General features: G+C 45.4%; 1 protein-coding gene across 1 annotated transcript in view; it reads right to left on the bottom strand.

Annotated features, from left to right (window-relative positions):
* LOC119431445 (transient receptor potential cation channel subfamily A member 1-like) overlaps positions 1–24,179 on the bottom strand; it is a 172,422-nt gene that overhangs the window by 76,224 nt on the left and 72,019 nt on the right. The window contains 7 exon segments of the mRNA XM_049658137.1: positions 1,580–1,694; positions 7,202–7,366; positions 10,209–10,381; positions 16,527–16,727; positions 17,946–18,065; positions 18,067–18,183; positions 19,090–19,187. Of these exon segments, the coding sequence (XP_049514094.1) occupies positions 1,580–1,694; positions 7,202–7,366; positions 10,209–10,381; positions 16,527–16,727; positions 17,946–18,065; positions 18,067–18,183; positions 19,090–19,187 (989 nt within the window).

Here is a 24,179-nt window from a genome sequence, read left to right as displayed (position 1 = left end):
CAAATTTTCTATCTTTTTTGGTTTTACGCAGGCCCGCATTTTGTGCCTACTAGTCGCTCCTTTGTCCGGTGGGCAGATAAGGTCCTGGTTTGATACTAATCATCCATGTGGCTTGAACCTCCTAATCATCCGTGCGGATGAATGATGCAGGCTTCTGTGCGCTGTAACTAGCTGGCTTTTCCAATGTCTTGCGTAGGGTGGTTCAGTTGTATAACATCTGCCGCTGTACAATTCAGAAGGCTAGAATTGAGGAAAAAAGTGGGAAAACTTCATAGATGAATAAAGTGCAGCTTTGAGAAGCATTGTTTCAATGTACATTTAAGCTAATGCGTCTTGCGATGGCTTCGTCGATCAACCTTCCGAGTCATTAAATACGACCACACATAGCATTTGCAAGTCGCTGTTTGATTGCAGTCGCTCGTCTTGGTCAGCTGTGATTTCCACAGAACTTGCAGCTCTTCTAGCAATGCAAATACACACGGCTGTTTACTAGAAGAATTATTGATAGATAGAATTATTGATTGATTTATTGATTCATTTTTACTGTGTCAGAGAAACACAATAAACAAGGTATGTTAGCGGGACAATTAGTAATCCACTGTAAAAACTGCGCGCCTGCGGATGGAATAATTACAGAAAAGACGTACACAGCACTTCTGTCTGTCTTTTCTGCTATCCTGAGTCCACTGGTGCGCTGTTCTTGCAAGAAACGCATGAGGACGCCGTAGTTGAGGACTTCGAATGAGCTTTGAAATTCTGACTCTCTTTAACGTGCGCTGCAATATTAGTACACTGATTTTTTTTTGCATTCCAAATCCATTGCTTCAAACAAACGACCTCACATTGGGCTTATCAGTATAATCCCACCACCATGAGCCACCACGTCGCTCAAATAGATGCCATAAAAGGAGCTTTAACGATGAGCAGCGTTTTCCCATGGCGTTGGCTGAAACACTGACTCCACGGTGCTGACCCCAGTGCGCAGTTGACGGGACCGGAATAGGAACGAGGCTTCAATATTTCCAACCGAGACTTTTGCCGAATAAAACTGCGCAGTTGGGCCGTCAGCCACATCTATCGCATTTTCTTTTTTTTTCGCTTTTTTTTTTACAGCTTGATAGGAACGTGAGTAAACTGGATTGCTCTGACGGCCAAGGAATACATAGGATAAGTTCACGGGAAAGATATATATGAAGCGTATCTCTTGAGCAAATGTCGTTTCATGCATCGCTGTACTCAAGAGCGGTGGCTCACGAGCAATATGTACGGCGTCTCAGAATAGCTTGTGTGCGTTTACGTCAAGTAATATACGTGCCGCAAAAGCTTCCAGCCGGTTATGCTTGTGCAGAGGCACGAGTGAACTTTCGCAAGCGGAATTCAAGACTTTTTTCTTTGTGCTTACGCAGCGAGTGCTCCATGTGTGGTGTTTGCAAAATTCTCGTGTAGTCCAATGTTCATTTTGTGCACTTTGTGTTCCACGATTCGCTTCTCAGTCCGGTGACATATTTATTTACACGAGTAAACACGCGGTGCACGTTTACACAATGGTTTGAACGCCGCGACAAGTGTCGACACTCACCCCATCACGGTCAGTCTGATCGAGCAGGTGTGAATGCACTGCTAGTAGCTGTTCCATGGTGTGAGTGAAGCCGTTGGTGACTGCGTAGTGGAGAGGAGTCCTTCCCTTGTGGTCCCTGAGTGACGTGCAAAAGAGTGACACGTCACTAAGACACGTGACAATGCCAAGACACATGACACTATCATGATATGTGAAAATATAAACAATCAACCACTATAAGCAGAGAGCAAACCTATACGATGTCATCGAAGGGATCAACAGTTTCAAGTTTGGTGCATTCGTCCTGCGAAATCAGTCTTATGCAATTGAGGCCTCAGCCGGCACCTAGAGCTTACAGCTGCTTCGTGTCAATAAACACGTTGTGTTTTGCCGCTTTACCGCTTATAGTGATATATGCGAAGTAGATAACGGCGCCAGATTTCGTTGCTGAGATTTTGTGCTGACAAACTTCATCTGCAGCCCATAAAACGAACATGATGTTTGAAAAAAAAAATGACAACTCAGGTATAGCTTTTGATGACTTTCACCTGTAGAGCCTGCAACGAACGTAATGCAGGAGAAACATTGCACAGGGCCCTTCAATTTATTATTTGCCTACGGAAAAACAGTTCTGGTTAACTTGTCTGGTTATCTGTGACGGTCATATTCTAGCGCAACTTGGTGCGAGGTGATTAAAAAAATGCTTGGCATTTATGATTTATTTTGTTGGTTTTTTCTTTGTTTTATGATCTTAAGGCGCGATAAATCAGTTGAGAACAGCGGTCACCCACGAAAAGCAATTAATCAGGTAATCAGAGTCGTTTGGGGTCTCTCTTTGGGGGTTTATGTTAACACATAAACCCCACAAAAGACGGGCCGAGTCCGCATGTCAGGAGGAGATTTGCCGCTCATTTTGTAAACGCTTGCCGGTCAGGCTGAGCCCAGTTAGCGACTGCACGGGTTAAGTTCACTCAGCCCAATGCATCTGAAGCGCACACGTATACGGGGACGGGTCGGGTCGGTGGTTCACTGCTAGGACTAAATAATCGAATGCGCTATCCTGGTCGCACACTGTCACAAGTCTCGACCCGTTAGGCACGAGCTCATGTCGAGCGCTGTCGAGGCTTTCTGAGACCGACTTCTTATTTGACCCGCTCCTGTCGGGCTCAGGCAGGTCGGGTTCAGAATTTTGGACAAGCTGACAGTGTATGTGCTGTTACCACAGCTATTCATATCAAGTTAGTTAAAAACTAAACGGCATGGTTACCTCAAAATTGTTAGTAGCTCTAGTTGGATAGAAGTGTGTCTAAGCAGTGTCGTGTACGAGAAGCATCTTGCTTTTCCAGATTTGTAGAAACAACAGGTTCATCTTGTATTTCTGCCAGTGTTTTCGCGTATTTTTGTTTTCAGACCTCAAAACCCAGAAAGCCCAAAGTATCATTTTTGATACGCTGAGATCGCTACCTTACACATTGCTGACTTAAGCGGTGCAAACGGCGTCATGCCAACAGCAGCTTCTCTGGCATGCTAAAGCAAATTTTCCCCCAGCATCTCGTGTTACACGCATCCCGTACAGTAATCCGAGCAGTCAAACGAATCAATCTTCGGTAGAACAAAATGACTCCACCTGACCTGCAACACAATAAAACGAGCGGGCTTTCGGGAAAGCCAATGCCTCCCCCGAAGCCCGCAGAAAGCGTCATTATTGGGCCAAGGTTCGGTCCCGTTGTTTGCATTCGCTGGGAAAAGGCAGCAGCGAAGTAAGGCGAGACGAAACGGCCGAGCACACACAATGATCTCCCTTTGTTTAGAAAGGGAGGATTTGTCAAGAACAGGTTGCCTAGCAACGGCTATTTTTTGCCCGCTTTACCCATTAACTCCTTCTCCTGCTGTTTGTTTGTCCGTTCGTGGTATGCCCAAATTGATAGTTAGTAATCAGAGGGTGCCTCAAATGTAACCTCTGGAATGAATGCCAGGAGGGTATATAACCTCGCAAAGCCATAACACTATTCCCCACCGAGGGAAATTGCAAGAGCTTGTTCCCATCTATTTCTGGCCATGACGAGTGCATTGGTACAAAAAGCCAAGGAAACAATAAAATGGTAATTGAGTAAAAATGCGTAGTACAGTTATAAACTAATCATGTCGTTGGTTTGCTTAACTATTTAGAACTGAAACCTTGCTGCAGTTTATCAATGAATTGACTCGCCATCCGGGCCCTGCTACAGTGTATGTCCAGCGAAGCTGTTGCAATACCACCACTACAACTTCTGAGGGGGTATGCAAGGATTCATTGATGGTCCGGACGCATATCTTGAGCTTGTTCTTTATTGAAACGTATGCTGTTCTTTGTGTTGTATGGTTGATTTCAATGAAAGTATGCACTGTTCGCTTCACTTTTCTGATCGCTTGTAGCCTCAGCCTTATACGGAGGTATGAGGCATTGTATTTTTGCTTGCTTAGGGGGGGTATGAGCCATTGCTGATGATGATAGACGCTTGTTTTTAGCTTGTTCTTTATTGAAACATACGCTGCTCTGTACGTTGTATGCGTGATTTCAATTAATGTATGCACTGTTCGTTTCACTTTGCGGAGTGTTAGTAGCCTCTGCATTACGAGGGGGATGAGGCAGTGCATTTTTGCTTGCTTAGGGGGACATGAGTCATTGCTGATGGTGATAATTTTTGTTCACGGACAGGACATGAAAAATGCCGATCATCGAGTGGCTAGCAGTTTCACTGTAAAATGCTACCAATTTTTTTGCGCTGTAACCCTGTAATGCTCAGGGTATCCTACATACGCTATGCTGATTTGACCTCAAAGTTAGGGTTGAGCGCAGTAAAATTAACGCATAGCCTTGAGTAGTGTTTTTCATACGCTCGCTGTGAATACACGTGAGTACTTGAGCTATAATTACTAATCATAAATACTGCACTTATTAGGTCATAACTCAAATTTCATATAATTGTCTTGTACATTTGTACAAAACAATTATATGGCCCGAAATAAAGGTAGACAAGTTCTTCTAATTTTCCTTCGTGGGAACTGCGACTGGGTAATAAAAGGTTAAACCTTAAGTGCTGAGGTGCCCAACTCGGCTTACAAAAAATGATACGTGTAGGCTTTATAGGTAAGTGCGTGTAGCCAATAGTTTTTCCAAGCCATCATGACAGGGCTATTGCTGTGAACGGAGCGATTAAGCTTTGGTGGCGATTACTAGGGGAGAAATAACACTTATGGTAAAGAAATCAAGGCAAAATTTCAGCCAGTGGTATTTCCATGAATTTCACATCGTATAACATACTAGCTGCACGTATTGTTTCACACCGCTAGTTCTTCTATACATGAAGCACAAAACTAACAGCGAGTGCCTTTTTGTTGTTACATTCCCACGTAACCGCAAGCGCTTCTTGCTAAACGAGTGGCATCCTGTGGTGGCACTTCTGTTTTTCCTGTCACTCAGAGTTAACAAAAAGAATGCACTAAAACAACACTTTCATGAAAACTTATACGATCCCTTTGTCATGCCCTGAAAGACGCGGTTCGTTTCCAACGTGCACTCGGCATCGCCTGGCATTGTTTGCCGAAAGATTCCTCGCTGAACATTAATGCATGAATTAAGCGGACGAGAACGCGTTCAAGTCCATTTCATTATAAGTATAAGGGATGTTGTATCCTTCTCGCGAGAAAGAAATCCTAGTTTTTCTCATGAGAAGTTATTGCTTGAAGCGACAGCATGTAAGCCTTTCTTAAAAAGGTAAATAAAAGTTTATTCGTGCATTCATGAAAAGATTCAGACAAAATATAAAAAAAGAATTTCGTCGGCCCTTCCACTCCGTCATGGTAGGTCACCAGCGAAGCTGAAACGTGCGGCCCCGGTGTTTATCACTGAGTTAATACAGATGGTTCATTAAAGTATTTCTCAATTGTGAGGTTATACCCACGTTTGGCTGCAACGGAGAGAACGATGTCACTGACAGTATGTTCGCAGTCCGCCGTTGTCGCTTGCATTCGATGTCTCGAGTTTGCTTGGCGGCGTGGTTTGCAGCATTCGCCCACCATTGCCGCTCGCGATTCTTCGTAAATAACTTGCTACAAAATTAAATCTATCCGTTACGTAAGGCAATGAATGGCTCATTCCCCCTTAAGCAATGGCCCATATCCCCGTAAACGCGCCCTCCCCATTACGACGAGAGAAGAGAAGTGAAATTCTGCGCTGGAATGATGAGCGGCAACGCAGCCGGCTGTGGAAGAAGACGACGACGACGACGAACGCGGGAGCAGTGGCACGAGCGCGTGCCGAGCATGCGCACGAGCCAACCAGCCAGCTGCCGAAGAAGACGACGACGCTCGAGCCAATGCTGATAATGATAGTTTTCTGTACACAGGCGATTTCGCCTAGCCATATACGATTTCGCCTAGACACATAAATCTTCGCTTTAAAAAAATGCAGTGATGCTCGAGTGGACTTAAATGGCGAACCGTGTTGGTAATGGCCGAACCTAGCGCCAGACAGACGGACTGATGTCACTGCTGCCTGCTACCTTTTTATTCGTGCGAGACAAGGATTTGAGGCTGTGCTCAAAGAACCTGATAATATTCTTGCTTACAATGAATGAATTAGCCGTGGTGCTGCAACCAGAAGCGTCGCTTCAAAACAGAATGAATGAGACCGATTATGGCAACACAGAACTTATTCCTTTGTGGTGAGCTGGCATATACGATTGCGCATTATATCAAACGAGGCGTGTGACAATTCGCAATAAAAAAAGAAGACGAAAAAAAGAAAAGCTTGCCAGTGTTTTTTTTTTTTTTTGGTTGGGCTTTCCACAGCGTTCTTGCTCTTTCAAAGAGCAGACAAGAACCACTTAACCCTGCAAAATAAAGAGATGAAATCCGCAGACGTTTCCCTGTGGTCATGGAAAGCTGTGGTAAAGTCCATCCAATTACAAAACGGAAGGATTCTTTCAAGCAAACGTTAGCAGAAACGTGAAAGCCCGTTCTCTCGAGTCTTTGTTCTGCTACATAAAGCGACGCTCAGGAAAAGCTGCCAGTGACAGGACCACCTTTCAATTTCCCAACGCATGGAATTTATACGAGAGATGACGACAATGTCCTGATGCGTTGTGTAACTCAAAGCTGCGTCAGCTAAGTTCCTAAAGTACTGCTCAGAGCCCACGAATTGAAAAAAAAAAAACCGGGCACACTGTGTCCTCGCGTTGAGCCCTCAACTTTTTTATTTCGATTGTCGATAAATCCATATCAGAAGAGCAAAGGGTAGAAGAAGTTCGCCTCGGCGTTTTACGAAACGAGAAAACAAGCTTATTCGATTGGTCATCGCTTTTTTTTTCAAGAAAACAGCGGTAAAAAGTACCTTTAATTGGATGTTTTGCTAGAAAGGCATTTTGAATTACAAGCTTTAACCTTGACTAGAGAATCGAGAGAATCGAGTTTTGAAGGAATCCACTTGTCCAGTCCTCAATGCATTTTTTAAGGACGAGGTGAAGGTTTTTTGAATATATTATTATGACAATTAACTTATATGCCTGTTCGTTAAGTAAGACACTCGCATATTTATCGCAATCCCATGTTGTTGACTTCTAGTAGAGGTGCTGAAGAGACGCCGGAACTTTTGTCACTGACCTGTGAAGTAGTGCGCCTTTGACCAGGAGTAGGTGGACCACCCTGGTATGTCCATTCTGAGAAGCTATGTGCAGAGGTGTCTTGCCCTCGCCGTCCATCTCGTTGATGATCAGGTGACCCTTTTTGCTTTCGAGCAGGTGGCGAACCGTGTTGTAACGACCGTACCTATAGCACCGGAAAGAGGCCACGATTGATGTCACCGATGGCGTTTCGCCGAAATAGCAGATCAGCTAGGTGAAAGCTGTGCCAATAGATTTGGCAACGTTAACAATGACAATTCACTGGATGACTGAAATGGGCTAGTTAGTAAGGATCCATTGCGAGCGGCACAACCTTAATTCCGGTGTAACGTGAGAACATCCAAACACTACTGGAGGCCAAACTACTTCCAAATCCACGATTCCTACTGGCTGCTCGGTGCGAGCTTGCCGAAACCAAACGTTAATTTTCTCAAATTTCAATACAGTTTGGTATCAGTGGTCTTTGGGAGTGTGCTTATGACGGGTAAACAATGAGTGACTTTTTTCATGTCCATGTCCTAAGTTGTGTTGCTCGCAATGCATCATGACACACAACAATGAACATATTGTATATTATGAAATGAGGCTTTCCAAAACTCCTCATTAAACAGTGAACACGGTAAATGTAGATGACCTAGTACATCGAAATAAAATATTCAATTAGTTCTCTCTCATTAGAAACCAGCCATGAGTTGCGTATTAGTTTTCTGAGTCTTACGAAAACTGACTAGGCGGTAAGAATGCCGAAGTTTATGACGATGAAGATGAGATTTCGTATTCCATGACAAAATTATCAACAGCATCGTGGTGCTTTTTTTTTGCAATACTGAATGTTTGTTACCTTTTTATTTGCCGGTCCTGGAATGAAGGCTTTGAATATTCAAAGGTTCGGGTTCTTGAAAGTGCACTTATGAATTTTGCGCAATGCCCCAGGGGTTCGTGGCGTAGCTATGCGGTTTTGTTGGTGCATATTTATACAGTCGCCTTTGCTTTCAAAGCCTCGGAATCGCCACGCTTATTCTGTCGGTAATCAAGAGAACGCCAACCTCCGCTTCTAAGAACAGCATCATTAACAGTCATGATTGTATTGCGCTTAGTATTACACTAAGTCAAGGCAGATGGCTGATTGCCAGATGGCTCTTAGTGTGGTGGCTGATTATCGTCAGTGCAATACTAAGCGCTGTGCAACCATGAATGTCCACCAACTAGCCCCGTTAATTGCTTTACTAATCAATAGCACCACGAGCGCCTTCGTACTTGAATAAAACTAGCCACCTTGCCTGGGAATTTTAAAGCATTAATTCCCGCGGTATTGCTAACGAGTGTCTGCCGCTCCCCCAACTCTAAAGTCCCAACTAAAGAAACTTGTATACAATCTACACATGTAACCGTACACATATAACTGTACACATGTAACCTGTAGTCTCTCACTTTTAAGCAAACGTCCCTGTCTTGCTTCAAGGACGATTTCCTTTTTTTTTTTTTACTGCCTATTCATTCCTTGAGAATTCCATGGAATGTCAGACGAACCAATCTTTGGGTCTTAAGGGAAATTAAACTCCAGTGCTCCTTCGAAGCAAAGTTGAATACATCAAATATTTCCTATATTCGTCACGTCATGCGGGCTTCCAGTTCAATGTAACGTAAGTCTTGCTAAAGCTGAAGGCCGGAGAGAGAAAGGGGGGCGGGGGGGGGGGGGACGCCAGTGCACGAGCTATAGCATACTATAGGCCACAGCGAAGACCATCAGTGAGCTTCAAAAACTTGGCACAAGCAAATTTTGGTAGCGTTTATATGTTCATGGTCGAAAGGGACTCGATGGCAAGCAGCAACATTCGTTCCTTATGCGACTGTAGCACGTTGTTCGCTTAAAATTTTGTGATTGCATTGAAACTGCCCAATAAACACTCTGAGGATGTATTTCCTTTGAAAGTTTGAAAGTGTATTTAACATAAGTAAAATATACAATTAGAAAGTACACACTTTTGGGACCCAACAAATTTGTTAAAGGGTCCCTAACCCTGAAGCTGAAGTACTGGCTCCACCATGACGCCAAGATTGTGTGGTGTCTGATCACCCTCAAAAAGCAAGATTTTTCTAATTGTGGCTTTATACGGAGATAATGTGCAAGTTCGCGAGAAAATTAAAACAAAAAATTCTCGCGGACTTGCCCATTATTTACGTATAGAGCCACAATTGGAAAATGAATGCTGCGGCTGTTCGTTAAGTCATTTAACCTGAATAGTCACGTGAGACTGAGTAACCTGCTCTAGCGTACGAATACTTCACTGTACTATCTAATGGCTTGTTTCTCTCTTCGTCTATTTTGTCACTTAGCATCTTTTCCGAAGCACAACACAAGCCACAGTTTTCCATGGCAGCCCTGAATTTAATTTATCTAGCCGTTCTATGAAAGCGACATCGTTACCACAGGCGAAATTCAAGATTGTAAGTGTTAGCACGTCAAGGTTTCGTCGATGAAATGTTACAGTGATCTGGCGTGAAACAGAAAAAGATAGAGACGGAAGGGAAGCGGCTCCGGATTTATTTCGACCAGCTTCGGACTCGAGAACTAATCAGAGATATCAGAACAATACTTCCAAGTAAAACAATTACAATTGTGGCATCATCTGGCATCACGATGCAGGAGGTACTTTCTTTCACGTTGCCAAAGTTGTACAGTGGAAACCGGATATATTGAACCCGCATATAACGAATTATTGTGTATAACGAACAGCCGTAAAATCCCCTTCAAAATTTTTGTATGAAACTTTTATTTTATATGACAAATTACCTACATATCGATCTTTTTTGTGATCCCCTTCAGATTCGATATATCTGGGGTTCGACTGCTGTTACTGGGGCGTTAACAATGCGATGTTCTGCGACCCTTGTCAATGCTGTATTACCCCTCCAGAACATTTAAAAAGGAATACGAAGAGGGTGATAATTTACGCCGCTTCACCGCGATACTCCTGGCTACTCACCTCGCAGCGAAGTGCAGGGGTGACTGATTGTCGTTGTTCTTGAGGTTTACGATGGCGCCGAAGTGAAGCAGGCTCTCGATTGTTTTGAGCTGGCCGTTCCTGGAAGCGTAATGCATCGCTGTGCAGCCCTGGATGTCGCGTTCGTTGAGCAGCAGGGCAAAGTCTTTCAGTCGCTGTAATATAACATCGCGTGAAGAAGTTTTAGTGAGCTACAGTTTCGGCACTGTAAGAGAAACAAAATGGAAGCATTCATTTGAAAGAAAAGTCGTATTCCCGTAACACCGTATAATACCGCATGACTGTGAACCTTATAAAAATTTAAATAATGATCGTTTCTTGTTGTATATCGGAGTTATGGGCATATATATTCCTAGAGAGAGAGAGAGAGAGAGAGTAGATTTTAATGAAGAGAAGGGAGGAGAGGTCGGCCTGGAGAGCGTGTCTCTAGCCTGCTACTCCTCACTGGGGTAAGGGGAAGTGGGAGATACAGGGAGAGGTAGGTGGCAGGTGATTATGATATTGCACAATGAGCTACTATTTACACACGTTGTCCAATACGCGGTTGTGCACTTTTCACACACTACACGCAGGAGTAGTGTTGTCCGCACAGAACGTCATCGCACAAACACATTTCGCGCACTGCACACTGCACAGGTCCTAGAGACGACCGTCTCTCACACATAAAGGTCAAAAGTGATCTTATGGTGCGCTGGGCATGATCAACGCTTCTCCATGCGCCTAAAACCTTGGCTTCCGAAAAGGGGCGGGAGTCCAAACAGTCAACACTACGTTTTAGTGTCCTTCGCTCGGTCGCATATTGAGGGCACACGACAAGTATGTGTTCTATTGTCTCGGGAGTGTGACAGACGCTACAATCAGGGTCCCGTTCTCGTCCAATCTTGTGAAGGTATTTGCGAGTGTACGCCACACCAAGCCATAATCGACGGATCAGTGTTTCCTGGCCTCTCCGCATCCGAAGTGGAAGTCGGAATCGCAAGCCGGCGTCAAGTCTATAGAGGCGCTCTTGTCGATGTTCGGGGTTGTCCCATTGTCGCTCCATAGACGTTTTGATGGAGTTGTGTAGCAAAGCGTTGATGTCATAACGGCAAAAGGGAAGTTTTATAATCTTCCCGTCAGTGTGCGCCATTTTTGCTTCCGCGTCAACCTGCTCATATCCGGCTATTACACAGTGGCTGGGAATCCACTGCAGTGCAACGGTATGTCCGGATTGAGACGCCTCAGTAAGCAGAGCCATGATGTCGTAGATTAGAGGGCTATATGCGCTTCTGGGATTCATATAATGGCTTATGAGTTGCAGCACCGGTTTTGAGTCGCAGAACACTGTCCAGTTAGCGAGGTTTTGTTGTAGTATGCAGCGGACTGCTTCTCGAATGCCGGTCAACTCAGCTGCTGTAGACGATGTTTTGTGTCCTATCTTGAACCGCTGCGTAATCTCCATTGCAGGTACCGTGTGGGAGACTAACCCCCAGTCCTCCCGTTCCTCAGACGGCGGCCAGTCCTTGCTTTCTGATAGAGTATTCGGCCATCCAGACGGCCCCGAGCTGCTCTTCTGGGTCCAAGATGAGCAGCAAAGTCTCCCGCTGCTCGGCCGTAGTTATGATGCGTGTAGTGTTAGTGCGGTGGCGTTGGTAAGGTGAAGCTTTCGGGCATGCCCACATGATGTGATCGAAGGTCAGCGCAGAAGACCGGTGGCTCATTAGAGTTACCGAATGGGTGCTAAGAGAAGGGAAGCGCAGTCGAGGATGGCAGAGAACTAGATGGTGTGATTAAACTAGTAAATTTGCAGGCGTAAGATGAGGTCAGCTGGCGCAGGACAAGACAAGAATTAGAGATCGCTGGGAAAGCCCTTGGTCCCACATTCGATCCAAAATATGCTGCTGATGATAATGACGATACTTCTTCAATAAAGATTGCTGGTTTCTTCATTGCGATTATTCATATGTAGAGAAAGACAGTGCCGAAATTGCCAAGAAGCATAAATAAAGTAAGGTAACAAAGGCCAAAGCGTTATTGTATGCTGCTGTCCTTTTTTTTTTCTTGTGTAGAGAGGCATCACAAAGAAAATTTACCAAAAGGTTGTTGGAAAGGTCATAACGTGTATCGTTAATCCGAGCTGAGTAGATTGTAGATGTGTGCTTGGATCAGTGATTACTCAAAATAGAGTGAACAGATAAAAAGAAGGCTCTATAAGTATAGCCCTCACATCCCAGCCATCTAATAATTCTGGAAGAACAAATATGCAGAACCCACGCACTGTGGGAATCGATGTAAGCGAAGCTTTCTGTGCCGTTTGCTTTGATTGACGATAATTAGCCGTGACGTTGACGGTGAATGCTTAATTTATTCAATGTTTAGTCCAACACGACAGTGTTGAGTTGATGTTGAACGCTATCTTGCGTGCACCACGGCTGTTTGTCTGCGTAGTACACAGAACAGACAGGGGGAGGTGTTTGCTTGAAGCGTTGTTGTGCGCCATACTTCATAACCTCTGAGAGGGTTGAGCATATTCATTTACTCTCATGGTACATCGCATCATGGCAGAAGTATTAAAGTTGAATTGAATTATGGGGCTGTACGTGCCAAAACCACAGTCGGATTATGAGGCACGCCGTAGTGCATGGTGAACTCCGGATTAATTTTGACACCGGGGTGCTCGTTAACGTGTCCCTAAATCTAAGTGCACGAAAGTTTTTTTTTTTTTTTTGTTTCATCCCCTGTCAAATGCGGCTGCCGCGGTTCGGGATTGAATCCGCGACCTCGAGCAATGCCTTAGCCGCAAAGCTACCGCTGCGAGCACAGAAGTGTCGATATGACGGGTGACCGCGTCCGTATAGTGTCGCCTAGACCGTAGGGTGCGCTTTAATGCGACTCTGCTTCTGCACGCCCTGCTAAAGTTGTCCGCTTGACAAATCTGCATGGTGCTTATTTTTCACAAATAGCAGAAACGTATCGTACCATACCTTGAAATTAAATTTATCCAGTTTGCCCTCAACTGTTGTCGTGTCTATAGTAGTGGCGTTTCCTTGACTCCTTACGTCACCTTTTCCCCATAGCGCGCCGGGGCGAAGGGGAACAAATTTTTTAACTGAACTTTACTTCATAGTAAGCAGACTGACTGCTGAATAAAAGTCCGCAATTTTAATTACTCTGGCTGTTTAAGAACATATGATCTTGTATTTTGAAGCAGCCTACGCAGCTGATCCATATGATAGCAATATCTCTGCAGGGAATTGAAGTATTCCAAAGTCTGCCTACAGACAGTCGACAGAAAGTCGTTAAATACCCCTATAAGTTTATAGTTGAAGCCAGCTTTATCGTCCACGAATAGTTTGTGCCTGAACTCTTTCGATGCTGGTGTCGAAACTTTACTGGTGTCGGCAACCCCACCGGTGTGTGGTATCTCTTTTTGCCTGGAGCTCTCGTCAGTCTTTTCTGCTGCTGGTACTCGTTTGCGACTCAAGTTGCAAAGTTTTAGAACGGGACACGGCACAGCGATGGCCGCGTCAGCTAGCTCCAGATGCGGCGCTGTATTTTGAATACGATCTAGAGGAAGCCTTGTGATCAAGGGTCATGCCAAAGAGAAGGCTCAGTACTGCCAACAGCGAGTAAGGCTGTTCGCAGCGACAAATAATCGACCTATCCGGTTTCGCTATCCAGGGCAATCCTCTTTCCATTGTAAGCCCCCAATACGAAACCCTTTGTTGCAAGCGCGACGATCGATTGTCGGGGGTCAGGAACGGTTGACGAAGAGCGACGGGAGAGACGTGGACACTGGCCTGCGCTTGTCAGGTCCTTGTACTGTCATTCACATCGCCTGTGCTGGTGCTATTGGACGGAGTGCAGATGACGCGCAACAACAACAACAACAAAATATTTTTGGTTGCTTGCACTTCCACGTCTAAACTCTGAGAGGAAGATGCACCTACACCCTTTTACGATATTACTGGAATCCTTGCTCTCGGATTCTCGTTAAGAAGAAGGTTCGCGTCCGTCGAGAACATGGTGTAAACAGTGCGCATGGAACTTTGAGAATATAGCTGCGGTGCTCCACTTTCTGTAAGAGCGAGGCGCCTGACCGCTACGATTGACGCGAGCGAGTGTGGGTGAGTGATGACAGGCGTGATTGTAAGTGAGTGTGAACGCGACTTAACGACGATGAGCGAGATGACGCGATTATGAACGCGAGTTACCTTGCCAGGCGAATGTGAGTGGACATGCGCACTAACTTGAGCGAGTACAGTATGAATAGGTGCGAGCGCGAATGTGGGTTAGTACTAGAAGTGTGAGTTGGTGCGGCTGAGAGTGCGAGCGAGTGCATAGCGGAAAAAAAGTTATTTGGTGATTGAGTTGGAGCGAGAGTCCACTTGTTCTACTGCCCTGGGGCAATCGGGCCTCGTCACACGTCTTTGAGCGTTCTCCGAAGGGGTTCCGAATCATACCTGCTCGGCCAGTTCCTGCGTTTCGATTCTTCTCAATGCTTCGTCGGTGCATTTGAACCATGGCGCACGGAATTGCATCCATGAAAATGAAACAGATCAATGGTAGGCAGTTTTTTTTTTTTATATACAGAATATGTGCACGTATCACGTGGATTGCACCTTCTAAAACGCGCGAGGATAAATGTTATTTGAATACCAGGAGAACCTATGATACGGTTTGCAATGGCGTAGTAAAAATGGAGTTTTTTACGGATGCTGTAATGAATCCAGATCCAGACTATATCGTTAGCGAAGACGACCTGCAGCGATGTGACAAAGTTTTTCTAGGAACAAAAAGCTTTGTGAATTCCATAGCTACGATTGCGATAGACGTGGTACCGTTCCAATAATTTGATTTCTTTAGTGCATCGAAGTGTTTCTTCTCATTTCGGTCACGATCAAACTTGAACGCGCAGTTTATGGTAAATTCCCCATTCAGTTTCTCACTCCAGCTGCCTACATGTAGAGATTTGCGTTAACTGTGACAGGAACAACTGGTGTTGTTCCATAGTGGTGCCGTCAAATAGTGAGATTGTACCTGTGTATTGGCAGTTTGCAAGTTTTCTCTGGTATTTCGTATCATTGTATTGACTTGATTGATTGGCTTCTGGCAAATTCTGGAAACTGTGGAACGTGTTTTATTACTGTTTTTTTTTTGTAATCCGTTGACTCTTCTAGAACGTTTCGAAAGAGTTCATTATTACTGCAATGCTCTCGTACGACCTCTAGCTAACTCGCCTTGGTTGCTCAGTGGATATTGTATTGCGCTGCTAAGCACGTGGTCGCGGGATCGAATCCCGGCATCAGCGGCCGCATTTCCATGGCGGCGAAGTGCCAAAACACCCGTCTACTTAACTTAGGTTTAGGTGCACGTTAAAGAACCCCAGGTGGCCCACATTATTCCGGAGTCCCCCACGACAGCGTGCCTCATAATCAGATCGTTCTGGCGCGTAAAAATCCATAATATCTCGTTGCCGAAGTACGAATGACCCTGCCGAGCAGTATCGCCAGCAGTTTCCAAAGGCGCGACCTTGATGCGGCCCAATCCACTTCTATCGCAGCGCCGCCACAGTATTTTTCTACGTCGAGCGCCTCACTGCAAAGCATGCGCCGCCCTAGCCGCTCGTCTCACTCAACCGTATTCTAGTACACTATAGCCGAAGCACAGCCACGACCGGTCGTGAGCGCAGCGCATGGATGGAGTAAGTGGAGAAAGAAAGCTTCTCGTTCCTCCATGGTGCAGCATAATGCGCTGCTGCTAGGCGGCCGGTTGAGAACATGCGTGCAATCATGGATGGACGCAGTGCCATACTTCAGCCTCGTGACGAATTATCTTATCTTACCAGTCATCCTTTTACCAATTCGCCTTTGAAGAATCAGCAAGTCGCGAACGCGGTTGCACCGCGCTGAAAGCATTAATTACACTGATTTAGGTAAGGAATACAATGGCATCCTTTGGTTTGAGGCGACTTCGGTCTTTCTGGACTTTTACATTCTCTCTGGCGCGTAAAAATCCATAATATCTCGTTGCCGAAGTCTAGACAGGCGCTCTAGTCCATTCTTATACAGTTGCCAGCCTGTTTTCTCTTGTTTTCTTGTCTGTCACTACAACGTATATATGTATCCAACGTATGTAATAATAATAATATTAACAATACTCATAATAATACTAATATGACCTCTTATCACCTTTCTTGGTTTACTGAAAATTCTCTCGCTTGCTTAGACGCCGGCGACACAGCAGTTCATAGTTTCCCACATCTCTTCTTGCAGCCGCATAAATCGAATCGAATAAATAAAATGCGAACGGCCTCCGCACCTCGTTGATCTCCCCGTAGAAGTCGTCCAGGAGCCCCCCGCTGAGCACGATGTGATGCAGCAAGTTGCGGCGCAGGTTGTCCTTCACGCTCAGGTCGGCGTCCAGCCTCAGCAGGGCAGTCACCGTCTTCCAGGCGCCGCGCGCCGCCGCCAGCAGGATCACCGTGCGGCCTTCCTTGTCCGTGGCGTTCATGCTGGCACCCTGTTAAAGCACGCGCATAAATTGTATCAAAGCATAGCCTCCGAGATTAAAAACCGAGCAATCTCGGAGGTAATGTATGTACATGAATTGCTATCACAGCGTAACCTCAGAGATTGATTGGTTCCCGATCTCGGAGGTGATGTATAAGATATGCAGTGTTATACAGGTGGCACTAGTGGAAACTTTGGCGCCGCCATTGTTCAGCTACCACGCGTGCTTGTGGCTTCAGACGTTGTTCTGACGTTATTTATTACAATGAATCTTTCTAAATTTCTGAAAACTATATAGTTTTCAAGGCACAGCGAGGCAATTAACCTTCTGGCAAATGCAGAACGATTGCGAACTCTTGCACTTAAAATGGAATATTTCGTTGAAAATGAAGAACTTGGAAAGTTTAAAAGCCGTTTGAAGCCACAAGGACAAAATTTATAGGAAAATTTGTGTCAACAAAGTCGGAAATCACTCGAATATGCAGTTCTAAACAAATTCCCTGCGGTAAATATTGCGAGAGACGCCAGTTTTGCTGTGACATTTCACACCTGTTTGCCTACAGCGTCACACGTTTCCGACAGGAGTCATTCGCGCCAATTAATCTTACCGTTTCTAAGAATTGCCATAACTACGCCCTTTCACATTACGGATAGGCCGACACGGCATTCATGCTACGCCCCAAAACATGGTTCGGATAGTCAAGAACCCTGACTGAGCTTTCTATTTGCAGGACCTTTTTATTGCAGGAATAAACCGATTCGTGCAGGTTGACAATCACGGAAAAAACGGTAAGCCTATAGCCCAATGAAATGTCCGCGCAGCCACGTTCCCTCATTTCTCTGGAATGCCTTGGTTCGGTGCATATATGCCTTCGCTGCTATTCGGGGGTGAAGCCTTCCCCTATCGAGGTAATTCCACTACACGAAACCCTTGTCAAGTGATTGCTCCTTGGCATATCCCTCGCATAAGACGGCATGCGTGCCACCTGTTTTATTGCGCGAACATAAGTGCCGCGTGCCTTTTTCATGACGTACGTGTGACGTCAGCATAGCTTGCTCACGCCATGTGGCGAAGCTGTCACTGAGCACCATAACTAATTCGGAGAGGTTGAAAGCTGCTTATCAGCAGCCGGCTTAAGGAGTAAACGCGACTATCCTATATCACGTGCCTTAATACAACCGTAGCAAGTTTAGGTTTGGGTCGGGCTTGTTAGCTTGGTCCTCATACCTCGGAGACGAGGTACTCGACGAGCTCGACGTGGTCGAACATGGCGGCGCAGTGCAGTGGCGTCATCTGCTGGGCGTCGCTGCAGGTGAGGCAGTGCACCCGCTGGTCGGGCTGTCGCTGAGAACATGAGACGCACGATGTCCATGGCGCCCTGGGCGCATGCCAGATGCACGGGCGTCGACAGGTCGTGCTGTTGGGTGCTGATCAGCGCGCCGCTCTCCAGGCACAGCTGAACCGCCTGCGATTACGATGCCAGGCATACCAAAGAGTGACACATGTTACAATAAAAATAAAAAAAAATAAAAACAGCGACCAGGATTTTGAATACCCCGCCTGCAACCATATCACCAGCAAATATTCAGAATAGCTTCCATCAAGTGTTGTAACTTTACTGTAGGTGTGTCTCATTCGATCTACCTCTATGCTTCATTTCGAGTCTGACTTCACGTCTTTGTGTGTCGTTATTGTCTGTCTATATTTATAGCTATTTGTAAGTGCGAAGCACTTTAGGGGCCCGGGCTGCCGGGGTCGGCGTCTACCGCGTGATCGCGCTCAAAACAAGTGCTCAAAACAGGGTCAAAACAAGTGCAGAATTACTCAAAACCGGTTCAAAATGAACTAACATGATTCAGAATAATTTGAAAGACAGAAATAATCAAGCATTAAAAGCATTAATTAGCAGAAATTTGTTAAAAGCGCTTCTAACTATCATCAGCAAAACTTTCGCTCCATGTGCGTGCTGGCTTGGCTCCATGTGCGTGGTTGTTTCCCACCAGTTGGGCCTTAGCACAGGTGTCAAAACGGATGATGGATTGCTAAACACAAGATAAACACAGGATAAAACAAGAGAAACACAAGGAAAACACAAGGGAAACACCGGCGAATCACTGCTCCGCACTTCTTCAGCTTTCACTTTGAGTGGAACTGCATTACCGCCGAGTTTTGACAAGGCATTGATGGCCTCCTACTTTAAAGATCCGCCTCCTACATTCTTTGTGTTTTATATTTTATATTTCTCTTTTAATTGCGACAGACCTCATCCATACAGTGCATTTGATGCTGAGAAAGTCCATTTCTCAGTTTTTGTGTACTTAGAAGTAGATTAATATTTCATATCCACTTGTTATGGATATTTCATACGCACTTTTATGTCTCCGGCATGGACGGCTGAGTGGAGAGGCACATTGCCATCGGCGTCGTAGAGTTTCATCATCTCAGCTCGGGAGTAGCCGCTAGACTCGCCTGTGGAGAAGTAGCCACGCGAGAAACGAATGAGATAATAATCGCGCTTTCGTCATCCATGAGTGAAATTCAATAACCCTAGCGTGAAGCTCTTGCACAGCATGTGGTGTTAACGTATCATGTGTTATTTATTTTTGTCTATTAAGGAATTAATTGATTGATTGATTTTTACACGATACTGCAAGCCAATATTTGAGGCTTAAGCAGGAGAGAGAAACCAAGGTTTAGAGTACATAACAATATAATAAAAACACCGTACAGATAGTGTTAACAGTAAAAAATCCTGTACAAGCAGTTTTATTCACAAGATACAGTCTAATACAGGTAACACAATCAAATTTCATAATATAAGAGCGAAACACCAGCGATAACGGAGAATGTTTCAATTGGGTGTAGAGGTTTGCCATATGTAAATATGTTGTGAGGCCGACAATTTCAGGCAGAGCTTCTTGGGGGAAAGAACGCGCGTTTCTAGGTATCAGTACGCGCTTACAGAGATGTCAGTGTATATGGATGATAATGCCATGTTGGTATCGCGAGTGAAGGACAGAGATAAGTGGCAGGTTTGTATTTAAGGTTATCATCGTTCAAATTGTACTGAAATATATTTCTTGCAAGTTTTCGGCGCTATTGCAAAGTGAGCATGTTGTTTCTTTGTCATAATTTCTGTCAGATAGGCCGGCTAAGAAAATTCCGAGGCCCACGTCATGGGTAAATTAATGCACGGTATAACTCGAAATGCAGCTTATGTAACGAGAACGAAAAGAAAATATGCAAGCTTCACCGAATCCTCCTGCCCAAGCTCATGTACTGTAACAACAGCAGGCTGCTGTTGCATTTAAAAAAATAGAGATGGAAAGAAAAGAGTAAGATTATTCTTCCGAATAATAGCGAAGTCCTTCTCCCACATATTCCTCACATATTAGGAAAAGTATTGTTAGGCAAGACAAAACCTCACGTTCCAAAATATCTAGAGCGGAGTTAGGTTAAGAAAAAAGCGAAGTCTGCGCACACTCTTAGGCACACTGGAACCCACACGTACAAAAGGCGAGGACAAGTTGCGCCACCCACGTACTGAGCCCTTACTTATCACGATTCTGGTAGGCCCAACCCAACTTGGGCAAGTCGTGATGCGAAGCATTGTTTGGTTAGAACAAGGGTTCTCACGAAAAGAACGAAGCCAGGGTTCTCACAAAACGGCGACACCAGTCGTAACACGTGAGCGAACTGATGGTTTGTGCAGTGGGGAATGACGCAGTGGCTGTCGAACAGTGTTGTTCAAGAATGTTAAAGAATGTAATTGCTAGATTGGAGTAACTCTCCATTGCTTCATTTCGGTTGCGTAACGTTCACGCCCAGCGTAGGAAGCCTATATGCAACGCTTGCTTGTAGGCTCCCTATACCCTGCGATCAGTTTTACGTTTCAGTGCGGCAGTGCGGGACGCAGGCGTCTGAGCCGCATAACGACTTCGAGATGTGTCTGCAGGCTAACGCGCTTACTTTCCTCGAACCCGGTAGGGGTGAGGACCGTCTTGAGGCGAGGCATTTCGGCGATAAACGGTCCTGTAGACCTACGTGGAGGACTATACGCAGCTATCAGGGCTCACTGAAGCGAAAAGGAGCGAGCCACTCTTTCATAGAGAGTCCTGGCGTCACGGCGCCTGGCGTCAATTGTCACTTAGATCGGTAGACGCTTAGGGCTAACGTCAACGTCAAGAATCACCTCTTGGAAACTAAAATTGAAAAAGAAAAAAAAAAGCCACAGCGCATTTCCGAAAAGCCCAGTGCGGATGTCTCAAGCGATAAGTGATCGCACCGTGTTTCTCCGGCACCTCGGGCACTATCGACGCGCCTGATGACTCTAGCTGCTTCGCGAAAATAGTCATACAGACGGCAGAAAAAAACCTGGTGGCACTCGAGAAAGATGCTTCGCATTAAAGGCAACTTTTCCCGCAATGCACACAGCGTTGTCTTCGTCCGCTACGGTACTGCGTGCCACCGTCTACGAAATACAAGCACATATGCTGTCACATTCACAGTATACCTGATGCGAAAAACCATGTACAAATCGCCAAGAAAAAATGGCCAAGCTCCGAAGCTTACTTAGCTATCGGATAGGTGAGCTACCCACTAGATAAGTTAAGCTTTGGTTAAGCTAAAGTTAGGCTAAGCTAACGATTAATTAAGGTTTGTTCGGCCACGAGTTGTGGGCCACGCCCCCTCCGTCACAGCCTTCAGTGTGCAAGGCATTGAAGACGAAGCGCGAGCACCGGGAGGGGATGAAAAGCTTTCTTTGATGGTCAATAACTCCACTTCTATTGAACGCATTGATGTATTTTTTTTTCTGTAGAGAATTTTCGAAATAGTGCATTTTAACATCAAATGCATTTCTGGACTTCGATAAAAAGTGTTACATGGCCGTTTAGCTAAATTTTTCAGCGCACTTGATTCCAAATGTAACTTCGTAACCTTCTTTCCCATATTTGTATAGTTTCTAAATCTGTTGGTTGTAACACGCCTGTAGTTCTGCAAGCCTACTTTTGGAAGCCTACACTGTGCATTAACTGTTGATGATTATGATACATGGTGTTTTATGGCGCTAGGGCCAATGGTTGCTGAAGAGCGCCTGCGATGGCCCCGGAATACGTTGAAATGAGTAACCAATAATGAAATTCCCGAACACTTGCCCTTACCTGTAAAAAAAAAAAAAAAAGATTAGCTACCGTGCTCAGCCCGACTACTTATTAGTCGCACGAGCATCGAGTGACACGGTTGTTTCTTGCGCAGCACTTCCGGTTCACCTCCTGAGGCGACCGGGGACAATATATATATATATATATATATATATATATATATATATAGTACAGTACAAACTTCGTGGGTTTCATTATAGATATGATATCAGAGCATAAGTTTAGTTACAAGTAGAGTTACTGAAGTATCTGGAATAATTAGAATCAATTGACTTCCGGTTCACCTCCTGAGAGGGCAGGGGACGAAATTCAAGATAAATCAGAAAAAAACTGTAAAAAATAGTACAGTTCAAAATTCGTGCATTTCATTATAGATATAATATCAGAGCAAAAATTTAGTTACACGTTGAGTTACTGAAGTGTCTGGAATAATGAAATAATTAGAAATCATTGATTACCGTACACCAATGCACAGAACACCAACGCCGAGGTGCGATGGCCACTAAGAGACACCCAAGTCAAAGATTAGGGTTGCATAGCGTATTTTTTTCCCTCTTTTACGTGCATTTTGTTCGGCGGGCCGACACCAGTTTCCTAACCGGTGGCAGTTTACAAGCAAAGGGGAAAAAAAACCCATAAAAGTTCCAGATACTCGTTAGTTTCATGTCGTGGCTCATAAGAGCCCTTGCAAGTGCCACGGCACGGTTCATCGCCGTGAATTTTCGCGTACGCGGCCAAATAATTGTTTTTATATTTATTATTCGTCGATACCTCGACTCATCGAGAGTCGTAAAGCCGTCCGCGCCAATACTGCCGCATCAATAAAGTGACTCAGGATGCCAACAGAGCGAGAAGCTATAGAACCTCGGATTATGGCGTTGCTGCTCTTTCAGAATGTTTCTGTAGTGCACAAAAAAGGGGGAGGGGTTTACTCGCCACCCATTAATGGTCAACGGGTGTTAAAGAAAGAAAGAAAGAAAGAAAAAATAATGGGTGTACTTGCACACGGAAAAGCGTGAGTGGTGTTGGTCATGCCATGAGAAACCATTCCAAGAGACACAAACTTGGGGTCTCAAGAATTTTCAGTATCCTTTTCAAGCGAACCGCTTGTAGCTTTTGTTGTTGTTGTTTTAGCGACAACTGGTCATACGAGCGTGATGTGTGGCCACTGATTGCAACCGGTCGCCAGTCATGGTGCTCTGGTCATGACAGCTGATCGGACCGACAACAATTAGCGGCGTTGACAGTATACACGCGCCATGTCAACCGGCGCCGAACGCCCGACGCACTCAAAAGCTGTCCTCGACAGGCGCCGTCAAAGTGCAACGACCTTTACGTGGCTGCGCCTACTCAGGGTGCCGTAAGTGTATTAAGCAGAGCTTGCACGCGCACGCTCGTAGACGTACGAACGTTCGAAATTACCCCGTTTTAATCATTCAGTAGCCGGCGCGAGGACGCGGCAGTGTGCAGGCACAGTGGAACTGTGTTTACATGGGAAAACAGTGACCGGCTTGCGAGCGCTTCAATTCTGTCATCGTCAACGAGTTTAGTCGGCCATCGTGACCGGCTAACTGCAATTGACAGCTTGAAAGCTGGGCGCACGTCGGAAAGGTCTCGCCGAAAGCGCTCGACACGTGTTCCGAAGTTAGACAGAGAGTGTTTGTCGACATAGTGCGGCCGTAAGCGCGGAGGTCAGCTAGTTCGTACACGGCCATTTTCGTAGATGTGCTCGCTTCAATCTTTTCACCAGACTGCGCACTGTTTTCGTTTATGTGCGTATCCATATTATCTCGATCGTGCCGTTCAAGCATTTGTTGACTGATTGACTGATGGATCGAGGCTTAACAGCCCAAACCAGCACGGAGATTATGCACGGTCACCCCAACGGAGGGATTTGGGGAAAATCTTGACCACCTTGGGCACTCTAATGTACTCCTACATCTAAGCACACGATTGGATATTTTTGTTGTTAACTAGACCGTGATCTGAGGGCAGGGATTCGAAACCGCAAACGCGTGCTAAGCAGCAAAACCTCGCATACACCGCACTGTCGCAGCAGAGTGAACAGCATTAGAGAGCTTTAGTTTAGCACACGCAAGACAGTAGCACGCCAACGGTGCGCATGCGTCGATCACAACTGCAATGTAGTCACGCGTTGTCTGCGTCGCACGCATCTCTTGTTGCGTGCTTGCTTTGCATGCTCTTGCCGAGCGCTCTCGCGAGATCCCGTTGGCCATGAGATCGTCAGACCATCTGCGAATTGGCGAGTGCTGTGGTTGGCGATTGGTTAGGGATGGGT

This window comes from Dermacentor silvarum, chromosome 10, assembly GCF_013339745.2.
Source record: "Dermacentor silvarum isolate Dsil-2018 chromosome 10, BIME_Dsil_1.4, whole genome shotgun sequence".
Taxonomy (NCBI): Eukaryota; Metazoa; Arthropoda; class Arachnida; order Ixodida; family Ixodidae; genus Dermacentor; species Dermacentor silvarum.
This window is presented reverse-complemented; position numbering and strand designations above follow the sequence as displayed.